Consider the following 11,850-nt stretch of genomic DNA (forward strand, 5'->3'; position numbering starts at 1 on the left):
TCCAGAAACATCTTTTAAAACTAATTTTATAAAACATTCTATAAAGCTAACAGAATGTGTTTAGGAAAACAGAATAATTCCCCAAGCTATGTTGATTCTGTGTCATTTTGGGTATGTGTCTTACAAGTTACGTTGATTACCAATGTTCTTTTGAAGGAAAGTGAAGAAGAGCTTTATTCCTCATGTCGGCAACTTCGAAAGCGCCAGGAGGAGCTTAATAACCAGCTGTTCCTTTATGACACCCATATGAATTTAAGGAATCCTAACAGAGATGCTATATTAAAAGAATTCAGTGTGAATGAGCACAAACTACAGATATATCAAGAGACATGCAACCGCAGGTGGGTTGATAATCATTCTCCTTTCCATGACAGCTTTATCTAGACATGATTTATGGTAAGGAAATCTCAGATTTTTCAAAACGAGCATCTAAAGAGTGGTGAGGGTAGAATGAGCATATCTGAAGCAAGGAAGGGCTGCAGTGAAGCAAGGCTGGGCTGCAAGCCACTAGAGGCCAGCAGATGCTGGGAAATGTCTGCTCAGTGAAATCTTAGTTTCAGTGATCACAGTGAAACATGTAATCCTGTGAGTTTATATTCCTCTCTTCTCCTTCTTTCCATGAGGAAAGCCTGGAAGTTGTATATACTTCAAATAAATAAATTGCCTCACTCCATCTACACTATCAAAGTTATGTCCCTGGAAATGCTGTTAGCATGTTAGATATGTGGGAACAGAAGGTGCTTCCAGATACACAAACCACGAAAGATAAAAACAGTATTGAGTTGAAACAGCATAGAATTGTCAGTTAAGTGTCAGTACATTATCCAAAGCTTAGGGGAAGGATCTTTCTCCTTTGCTGCCACCTTTGGGCTGGGTGTGAGGGAGACAGACAGTACCAGGAGGATGTCTTGAGTAGGTCTCAGGATGGGATAGGAGGAAGACTTTTCTTTAAATATTTTTACCCTTTTTTATGTGTGTTGAACAGCTATATGAATCACTGGTTTACTCCCATTTATTGAGGAAAAAAATAGCGATGCTTGTTGCTAATACATAACTCACTGTTCATATCTCAGTAAATTGAACTTGGTAGGCTGTTTTCCTCTGAGAAATTCCTAGTAGACTTGACTTTTTCCTTTTATTTTCCCTTAAGATTAAAGGAGAAGAAAGTCAGTAACAGCAAGTTCTACTCTTAAAGCAATCATTCTTTGATGCGTACTTGATGGTGCAATTCAGGAAGAGATACTCATTTATCCTGGCCATCCTACTCAATGACTGTCTCATCAGACTGCGTGACTGGCAGAAGAGGAGGAGGAGGAGGAAAGATGGGTTTCCTTAATAATTTCTTGTTAAAAGAAAAACTGTTTTAATTTCTAATAATTTATATTCTGTCCAAACCATACCCTCTGTGCAGGCCAGACCTTCTATGTATTCAAGATTTTAAAAATTTGAGTGCATGTAGTTGGATAGACCTCACTTCAGTTATCAATACCTGAAGTACAAGTATAAATCATCTACTGAATTTGTGTACACAGGCTATAGATAAGACATTCACAATAATTTGCATGCATGGAATCACACCACTTTAACAACCTGTCTCCTTAAGATTAACTGGTAGTGAGTTTTTAATTTATTACATGCTGTAAAAGCACTTCTACACCAGCATTGTCATGTCATGTGTGTTACAGTGCCCAAGGCAGCACATTGTACTTCTGATACTGCATAAAGTATTTTGGGCAGCTGATAGCTCATACTGTATTGTCTCTTGTTAAAAGTTTTCAGTTACATTTTTGAGAACTAGATAATATGTTAATTTTGTTGAAACCAAATATTTTCTGTGACTGTAGTTGTGTTTTTCCTGTTGAACTCTCTGTAAAGGTTTAAGAAAGGAACAATGTGTGAACCTGTATTCATAGCCCCTGTGAACCTGTGTTCACAACCTCAAGGCACTGGTCGAAAAGTTTTAAGATATGCAGTAGGAAGTATCTGTCTGCAGAATGGAAAGGTATTTCAAATTCTGAAAAGCATTTACTTTGGTATACTATTTTGCAAACCCTTTCAGCTGTTAATGTGCTTAGAAACAAATTTTTTAATGAATTGTCCATTTTTAATCTTGCAATCCTACTTAGACGATAGCGTCAAATTGAGTGTTCTGTAAATGTAGACTGTTTTCCAAAGATGTATCTAATTCAAGAATGATAGTATGCACAAATATAGATGTACATTGTTGTTACGGCTTTAATGAAATGAAGAACATGGAGCTACAGATGAGAAGACTTGTTAGATTAGCAAATGTGTTTTCCTCCCAGAGCAGAACTGAAGTCCTTCAATGGCGTATTTAACACCAGTTGTTGTAATCTGTGTTTGTGTTGGTTCTTTGTGCTAGCACTATGTTATTACTACCAAATTCCTAGTTGCTTTATCTTGACATGGGTGGAGTTGTGCTACCTGTATGCTTGACTTTAACTTTCAGATGTGTGCAGAGGAGTTAAGATTTTCTAAGTGACTGCCTGAGGCATAAAATGCTGCATACATAGTGCTGTATTTCTGATCACAGAAAACTTGCATGGATTTGGGATTCATAGCCTGATGAAGCTGCCTCAGCAATTTTCAGTTTCTCTTGCTCCCCACGCTATGACTTCTGTTGCTTCAAGAGGCACTTAATTGATGTCATTGTGCATTCACAGATGATGGTTTGAGGAACCCCCGTGAGGTTTTAGTTATTCTGTAAAGACAGTCTTGTCTTGAAGATGAAAGTGCTATAATAGTGTGTCCCACAACAGGGTGGCTTCTGTAAAGTTTTTATTATAAAGAAATTAATTACTAATCACCCAACTGGAAAAGAGAACAAAGTTAAAGACAATTCTCTGTTTTTCTTCCTCCTGCCTGAAATCTCTTCAGTACCTAGTTGTGATTGACCTGTTTAAGAATTAGATGGGAGCAAACCCCCCTCAAACAAAGAAAAAAAATCACATCAACTGTGGATTTGGGAGGTGGAACTGTAACCTAGACTGCTGTGTAAAGCTGGGCTTATTTGCAGTGTCCAGGTGTAATGGGATGATCCAGTTTCTGGTCCTTGAGGTGGAGGACCTTTGGCACATGTGCATTTTGTAGCATGTTCCAGGATGTGGTTAGTTTGTCATATGATCAGTCCCTGTGCTATATATTTCATTCAACAACCTCCATGATTCCCATTTAATGGAACATTGTGTTGTCAGTGTCGATCAGACAACGTGGCCCAAAGCCTTGTCTGGAAGGTCCTGAGGTTGTTGCTACAGGTGGAAGAGGATTTATAGGCAGCTGAGTACCAGCTAGGTTTGGACTGATCACAAAAAATAGGAGACTACAAGATGCTAGGGCTTAGGGAGATCAAACCCTAGAGCTCAAGGCGGTTGCTGTGGTGGGGTTTGTGTTCCATTTTTGTGGGGACTTTTGGTTTTTTTTAAGCTCAGTTCCAGAGCAGACATAACCAAATTGCCTATCTGTCCTGGCTTCTTTTGTTGATGTGTATATCCCTGATACAGGAATACACAGCCATTGTGTGATGAACACAGGAGTTCCTTGTGCTGCTGCTGTGCAAATATTTAAGAATTAGGACATTTTATAGTCCTTTGAAAAGTCCTGTGCACATTCTCTACACATACATGATGTCAAAAGTTATGAGGCGCTCCTTCGCTGTTTATGAAAATGCATTTCATTTTACAGTAAGACTTTTCCCCAGAGTAAAATGTTACACTGTATTCAGAAGGAAAATACTGCATTGACTGTTTTGTTGTCTTGCAAGTGATAGGCAAGGCTATATATTAACTCTTCTCTTGTTTTTTGCATTCTGTGTTTTAACAGCAAAACCTCACCTCTTGATTCCTTGTCAGGGCAGACCCTAGCAACTTTTTCGCAGTTGCAACTGTTTTAATATGAAAGTAGGTTTGAATGTGTGTGCTAATTTTATAATCTAGGAGGAAAAACATTTATAAGTTTTTTTGAAGTTAACAATATCTGTGAAATTGTTATATTCTTATAGAAACTGTTTTAAATCCTTAAAATAACTTATTTTTAATAAATAATTTTTGATATCTCAGCAGTGATGTGAATGATGCCAGATGCATGCTTCTTTGTTTAAGCATTGCTTATTGAATTTCGTGAACTTTGCCAGTCATTTGAGGCAGTATGAGAGTTCTTACGGAAAAGTGGTCTGCTGGTGTATTATGGTGTGTTCTGCTACAGGTTAGGGGAAGGGCATTTCTGTGTTTTTAAGATGAACTGACTTATTGATTGTTTCCATAGACATGGTTATTGTTGCACTTCATCTGGCTGCAAACAAGCAGGGCAGAAGGAAAAGGTCAAAGATCATGTTTAACTTGCAACCTCTAACCGACCTTTTTCAGTGATAGGTAGGTATAAACCTCAGCCCTAGTGAGCATCAGGTTTGGATCAACTCAGACAATAAAGTCTGAACAAGGCAAAGGTGAGTTTGTAGTAATTTGGAAGCACAGTAATCTAGATGTTCACCATAAAATTATATCAGCATTATTTCTGCCCATAAAGTCACCTTAATTGCATAGGCAGAAGTGCTGCTGGGTGTATGAGCACTGTCTTTATGTTGTGATTTTTTTCATTGTTGGGAGTCTTGGGAACAAAATTTTTCTCAGTCTTTTGATAAAAATTATATACATATTGAGCAGGAATCAGTATGAGGTATCTGCAGCCTAGGTCTTGTGAAGGGTCATTAGATGAGCCAAATGGTCTTTATCCCCTTTTAATTTATGACTATTGGTATGCACGAGTTCTGAAGTCCAAAAAATTGCTTCATTCAGGTGTTTCGTTGCCTATGTTCTCACTTTTTACGCCCCAATGCAAGTTTCTCTGTTGCAAATATTTTTTTTTTTGTTTTGCAGTTCTCAAACTAACCTAAGTGGTGAGATGGCATTAGCTATGTACCAAAGATAACATTGATTTACTCAGCTATTCATGCAGAGGTAGTAATAACAAATAAAAAACAGCAAGAAGGAGAGAGCATTCTCATTGTAAAATAGTTAAAATAGAGCAGCTGTGACTGGCTTTATACATACATAATTTTTAAGCAATTGTAAAGTATCTCCTTAAGCCACAGATTTCCTGTTTTCATTTTTGAAAAAGTATCCTTCCCCTCTTCTGTAGTCAGGACTTTGCTTCTTTTACTAGATGAAGCTGAATGACAGGGAATTAATGAATGTACTAGTACACTGGTGGTGAGGTCCAGGGTAGCCATTGCCAAGCCGCTGCCTATTTCTCCTAACGAGTACCTGATTTAGTACCCTGTGCTGAAGCAGAAGTCCTGGACCGTTAGGACAAAATAATGCCTCGTGTTCTGTTATCAGTGAAAAGTTCTGCCCTTGACTCCAGACAGATGAGAAGGTTCATGTGTTGAGCTCAGCTTCTGCAGTTCTGGTATTCAATGGGTTTGTGGGGTTTTTTTTGTCTTCTCAGGAGCTTCCCCTTCTGTTGTACCTAAAAAGCTATCCAGGGCTTTAACCTCAGCCTGTATTAACAGTGTGGAGTTAGGCTTCATGAGTTTAGGACCCTTTCATGGATTTTCCCACCAACCCCACCATGGAGGTAATTATGAATGGCAGTAGCTGAGTCTTGCTAATAAAAAGATCAGAAATAGCAGAAGAAATTTCTCTGGGGCACAGGAGTTATGTTCCATACCTTAAAAAGATCTTTTTACACGACTTAGCACGAAATACTGATACTATAGTTCTGCAGAACAGGCTTGTGCAATTTCTTGTACATTTTGGTTTTGTCAGTTGCTTCTGCTGACATTAAAATTTCTTCATCTATTTCTGATAACATTGTGTCAAAACCAGAGAACTTAAAAGGGGAAAATAACTAAGTGGTTTTTCCTTGAAAAAACAGGGCCTCTTGGAAAGAGAACAGCAGTCCAATGCTTTCATGAGGTCATGACTGTCTTTTTTTTTCTTTATTAAAAAAAGGTTTCTTCTTTCTGCAGACTATGATGATGTATATTAATAACGTCTGGAAAGTGGCCCTTCTGCCATCAGCACTCTGTTGGGGACACACAAGCCCTTTATAAAGGAGTGCAAGACTGCTACACAAACAACAGTGCCCCAGGCCCCCTCAATTTATTTGCTATTATAGGGGGAAAAAAAAAAAGTAGTTCTCTCTTGAGCTGTCCCTCAAGCTAAGTATTACATTCAGTTTCTTTCATGGTGTACACACTGATAGAGGAATGAAGGAAGAGGAAAGTCAGATTTCAAGCAAAACAAAACATGTAGTTATCAATAGTTGTGGGTTTTTTTTTTTTAAAGGTAAACTCAGGAAAAGAACATTAAAAAAATGTTGTCTTCAGTCATTGTTTACTACAAAAATCTCCATCTTCTAAACACGGGTGGCAGTGGACTTTTAGCATGGTTTCACTATTTAGGCATTTTGGTTTTCTGAGAATCCTTTAACAACACAGTAGAACTACTGTCTGTCTCTTCCTTTTCACTTCCCCATTTAAATCACAGTAATTTAACAGAACTGAAGTAACTGGAACTTACACAAAATTTAGATCAGTGTAGCTTCAGCTATTAAAATGGAAAGACTAAAGTTTAAAGAGAAGTGCGAACTTTCTGAAGGACTGTCCTTTCATCAAGAAGTACTGCAACTAATACTGATGGGTTAAGGGAAAATAACTTTGTGATTTAACATTTTCATGTGAAGTTTCTCAGTATCTCTTCCTGTATTAAACTGACAGAGATGAGGGAGTTGCTAGAGACAGTAGTGACCTGTACTTAACCAGGTCTTACTTTCTGTTCTTAAAAATCCACAAAATTATGAGTTTCATTGTATCAAGTGTTTATCATTGTACTACAAAGGTGAAGTTCTATTGAAATGGTGTCAGGTGTTAAATATTATTAAAGACTAAAAATGTTTTATAAACAGTGGAACATGAATGTGATCACTTAGCAAATGTCTTTGATGGATTATTTGTTTAACCACTCAATAATGCTGGGAAAAATCATAGGTCTTATTTATGAATGCACTTTAGCTAGCTCATTCATTTTAAAGAGGCATATTTTACTGTTAGAAAAATCTACAAATCTGTGCTGCTTCAAGCACTTTGCTATAACTTAGATTAACCATTGTGCATTTTCCAGAAATGTCATTAGATATCACAGAGTTGACTCAGAAAAGCATACCAGAATGTATTCATTAAAAAAAAAAAACAAAACATTTATTTATTTCTAGCAGTTTATCAGTTAATCTTGGTTAGGCATATATACATCCAGTCTGGAAAGCAGAATTTGGTTTTGGAATGTGATCAAAGAATAAGTTTATTCTCCTCTGGATCATGTAGCACAAACTTTTTAGGAATAAAGGGCAGGGATCAAGAGTGTATAATCCCATCAGGGAGGAAGAAGGGTCAGTCTAAGGACATTTGTACATGTACACTGTAGTGTGCTGTTGTACCTGAAAATAAAATGCTGTTTGCAGTAATACTGAGCTTCATCTTGTTAGTGTTCTGATCAATTTTACATTGAAGAGGAACTATGTATAAAAATCACACCTTTTTACTTAACCTTGCATTCCTCAGGGATAAAACTGTTAAAGGTATTGACCTGAATGACAAAAATACGTATTTTCTTGGGGGTTTTTTGTGTTACCTGTCTGTCAAAACCAAGAGTACTCGTAGAACCCAACTAAATTCTGTCCTCCATATTCAGTGTCCTCCATATTCAGTGTTTCAGAGTGAAAATGTAACTGCGGATGGAAACCATGAGACTGTCACAGCAATCAGCAGCAACAACAATCCTCCATCCCTTACAAGATGCATAATGGTGTACTTTCTCGGCTTTGGTCCACATCCCTGAGATCTAAACCACTCAACCACTTCATTCAGGCTGTACTGCTGAGGCTCATACCCCAGCTCTTTTCTGGCCTTCTCCATACTAAAATAATGTGTGACGCCAGTTTTGTAAACCTCTGTGCGAGTGAGGAGAGGCTGAAAATTATAAATGTGTCCCACAAGAAAATGAACTACTTCAGTAAGGAATGCAAAAAAATAGACAAGGGAGAGAGGAAGACGACAGGTTGGGAACTTGTAACCTAAACCTTCCACTAATGGTCGGAAAAATTCAAAGTTATTTACAGGCCTGCCATCTGAAATAAAATAGGCTTGGCCTGCAGCTATGTGCTTTTTGTTGGCTTTGAGGGCCTCAGATGCAAGGATATGAGCCTGAACGAGATTGTCTACATGTACAAATTCTACTAAACTAAGAGGATCTCCATATACAAACTTAAACAGTCCCCTTTCGATGTAACTAACTATTCTTGGAAGATGTCTTTGCTCTCCAGGCCCATAGATGCCTGCAGGTCGGAGAGCACAAGTCCTTAATACACCTTTCCCATTTCCAAGCTCAGCACCATTTGCCTCCAGCACCTTCATTTCAGCTAAAGATTTGGTCCGGGAGTAGTGATCTGGATGAAGGTGAAGAGGTAGGTAAGGCAGAGATTCATCCCCATTTTCTATAATCTGGCCTCCAAATATCACGTTATATGTACTTGTATAAACCAGACTTGACACTCCTGTGCTCTTGCAGGCTTGGATGACATTTTCTGTTCCTTTCACATTAACATTTTCTATAAGTTTTCGGTTCAGCTGCTCCCTGCCAGACATTCCATAGGAAGCAATATGGAATACACAGATTACATCTCTAAGAGCCTCTTCCACTTCAGACAGGCAACAGACATCCCCTTGCATGAACTTTATTCCCTCTGGCACGGTTTGAAGCGGCTTCACGACATCAAAGAGAATCACATCAACTCCCTTTTGGTATATGGCACAACCTAAACTAAAACATGATAGAAACCGTATGTTAGCATGCATAGCATAATGATGCAGGAAAGATTTCACCTGGAGGCAAGAGAAGACTATTAACTATTTTAATACTGTTGTGGTTTTTTTTCTGATGGGAGTCTTTTAAATATTCAGCCATCTACTGTGGGGAAGATTCAACTGTGATACTTTAGGTATGAACTAATTTCTTGGGCTCCATCAATACTTTGGAGAAAAAAAGAAATGGGAAGAGGCAGAACTGCTGTAAAGCAAAATTCAGAACAGAAATAACTGAAGTGATTTCAGCAGCCTTTTGGAAGAAACCAGCTTCTGTCCACTACAGATCAGCAGTAGCAAACCTTTCAGATGTAAAACTGTAGCCAAATAGTTTTTAAAAAGAGAAGTCTTACTGTTTTATTACAGCTTTTGTGTCATCCCAATTCTGTCAGAACAACAGGGTGGTCTTTGCTGTTGTGTTTGAAATTTATGGAGAAGAGGAACGAGCAAGATGCTTCTAAGCTGGTATGACTACTTTGCCACGTGTCTACATTTTACTCCAAGTCACAGGTATAAACACGGCTACTGAGACAAAGTGTAAGTCTGGTATTCCTCTCCCCCTTTCCTACAGCTGTTGTATTTCTATAGCGCTTAAAGGAGACAGTGGAGGAAAAAGCCACAGAAGTCAGACAGGTATTTTCTGAGACTTTACCCCCCCACCACTTGAAATTTACTTTTTGGTCATGACTGTAATCTCTCACCTATATAATCAGTTATGACTCTGAAGGTACTCTATAAGATAGTCTAGGGCTCAAAATAAGTTTTTTTTTCTTTACATGGCCTGTGCAGAGCCACCTACAGTAAGGGGAAATGGATTTCATTGAAATATGTACCTTATTAAAAATTCTAATCTTAAAACATCACTGTCCATAAAAATAAATATATTTTTGACAGTAAAGAGAATCTGGAGTATTTAATCTACATAGCCAAGGTTCTGTGTAACTATTTGCAGGCCATGGCCTACTACTGTCAAAAGAAAGATCTGCATACAGGTGTAGGCTTGCTCTTCAGAGTAGGCTGAAAGATGATGAATTTGTAAAATTCCCATTTTACAAAGGTGACCAGACAGGTAATACCTGCAAGTCAGCTGATGCCTGACATATGGAAACAGAACAACATATCTACTTAAAACATGGAAACATAGTAACATGTTTGTTTAAAACTGAGGTCTGAGATAAATCAGAGGGGATGAACAGGAGCAGGCATCTCAGGCCCACAGTTTTCCCTCTTACAGATGGGTTTTGTTGCCTTACCAGCAGCAGTCTTTTACATTTATTCTTGTATGTAATAATGATTTAATGCACTAACCGGAAGCCAAAATAACCACCTCCTCCAGTAATGAGGACTGTTTCCTTGGCACTATTTTCTGGTTCCATCCTCTTTCCTTTGGCACTATTTAAGGAAATTGACCTATAAAACACATTGTAAATATACACATTAAAATCAATCCAAGTTCTAATGTCAGTACACATTCAGTTATTCACAGATCTATTTCATGTTTTAATTGAAGCCCTTAATTTCACCATCTGCTAGGTGAGGCAGAACCACATTCTGCCCTGGTATTCCTCAAAAGAGAGGTTACAGTCAGAAAGAAAAAGCAAAATTATTGCTGTCGTTACGAAAAGGTGGAAAGTCTTCAACTTCCCTCCCCGGGCCTTGTTCTGCGGCTATTCCGCGTACACCGACTGCAGGCACGGTACGGGCGGACCCGGGCCCCCTCGGCACAGCCACCCGCACCGGGCCCGGCCCAGGCCCGCCGGGGCCCTCTCAGAAATGACCTGCAGGGAGCGCAGAGCCACGCCGAGGAGCCCCCGCGGGCGGGAAGTGGGCTCAGGACAGCGGCCCGCCCGTACCTGCTCTGCCGCCCGCCGCCGCCTCGGAGCGCCGCGCCGCTGCCGTGAGGGCGCCGCTGGGCTCCACGGGAAATGGAGTCTCGGGGGGCGGCTGCCGAGAGACAAGATGGCGGCGGGGGCGGTGTGGGCGGGAGGCGCGCTCCGCGGAGAAGGCACTCGGTCGGTGTTGGATTTTGTCCCGGTGGACGTCGGTTAGTTGGAGTTTGCCGTGTTGTGTCAATTTGTGTGCCTGGAAGATGCTGCTTTTCCCCTTCCCATCCCCAGCAACTCTCGACTAGTGCTTGCCTCACAGCCTGAGGCACTTTAAAGTAGTGAATCTCCAGTTGTCTTTGGAATCTGAGCCCTTTCCAGTTGTGTCACAGCCTGATATTTGTACTTTTCCCACAGCGTGTGCCTACAAGTATCAGCCCAGGGACATGAGGCTCTGCAGAGATCTGGGATGTTTGAGAGAGGGTCCTTGTGCCTAAAGAGCCCTTTAGCCTTGGGTGTTTTGGGCGGACAGTTTCAGGCCTCATTGCCGAACAATGATAGGAAGATACCACAGTCACCTTTGAATAACCCACCATGTCTGGGAGAGCTGTAGTCTTGCAGCATCTTGGGGCCATGAACGTGGCTGTCCCATGTCCTGCTGCATCCATTGCAAGCCTGTATCACGTATCATGCTAAGAGAAGTCTGCTGCGCCTTACGCAGAGGCTGAAATGTTTCTGGCAGTGAGAAAACAATGCACGGTGCAGACTGGCTGCAGCAGAATTGCTCCCTAGTTAAGCATCAGCAATCCACTGTAAGCTGTCTGCAAGAGAGAGCCGTAATAGGAAACAACGAAGAATCACACTATCAAACTCTGTTTTGTGGTATTTTCCCTTTTTCTTTTGCAGAAGTGTGTCACTTGGGGAATGTTCGAAAGAACTCAAAAAGTGGATTCAGTGTCAAAACTACTTAAAACACACAAGTTTCTGTTGTGCAAAGCCTTGACAGAAGTAGACTCAGTATGCTGTTTTTATTTTGATTGATGGCTTGCAAGAATTAAAACTAGGCAGATTCTAAAAAGAACTCTGTGAGCATTAAAGAATTTTTTTAGCAATTATTTCTTGCTGGTGAACCTCTATGACTCTTAAATAGCA

At 39.8% G+C, this 11,850-nt stretch overlaps 2 protein-coding genes across 3 annotated transcripts in view; one reads left to right on the forward strand and one right to left on the reverse strand.

Annotated features, from left to right (window-relative positions):
- The window catches only part of PLCG2 (phospholipase C gamma 2), a 69,709-nt gene extending 62,769 nt beyond the window's left edge, over positions 1-6,940 (forward strand). For both annotated transcript variants that reach the window (XM_074881316.1, XM_074881317.1), the window contains 2 exons: positions 157-341; positions 1,151-6,940. In XM_074881316.1, the coding sequence (XP_074737417.1) occupies positions 157-341; positions 1,151-1,193 (228 nt within the window). In that variant the 3' untranslated portion in view covers positions 1,194-6,940. The remainder of the gene's footprint in view (positions 1-156; positions 342-1,150) is intronic.
- Positions 6,941-7,190: 250 nt separating this feature from the next.
- SDR42E1 (short chain dehydrogenase/reductase family 42E, member 1) lies at positions 7,191-10,281 on the reverse strand. The gene is made up of 2 exons (XM_074881318.1): positions 10,184-10,281; positions 7,191-8,834 (listed from the first exon to the last, which is right to left on the reverse strand). Exons 1-2 carry the CDS (start codon positions 10,249-10,251, stop codon positions 7,727-7,729), a joined length of 1,176 nt encoding a protein of 391 aa, XP_074737419.1. The 5' UTR covers positions 10,252-10,281; the 3' UTR covers positions 7,191-7,726.
- Between the last annotated feature and the right edge of the window lie 1,569 nt (positions 10,282-11,850).

The sequence above is a fragment of the Strix uralensis genome, chromosome 12 (assembly GCF_047716275.1).
Source record: "Strix uralensis isolate ZFMK-TIS-50842 chromosome 12, bStrUra1, whole genome shotgun sequence".
In the NCBI taxonomy this organism is placed as follows: Eukaryota; Metazoa; Chordata; class Aves; order Strigiformes; family Strigidae; genus Strix; species Strix uralensis.

Bases quoted from the DNA above. Each gene is read 5' to 3' on its own strand.
- SDR42E1 (XM_074881318.1), bottom strand. From the start codon at position 10,251: ATGGAACCAGAAAATAGTGCCAAGGAAACAGTCCTCATTACTGGAGGA. The intron at 8,835-10,183 runs GTTAGTGCATTA...ATCATGTTTTAG, and splicing joins GGTGGTTATTTTGGCTTCCG to TTTAGGTTGTGCCATATACC.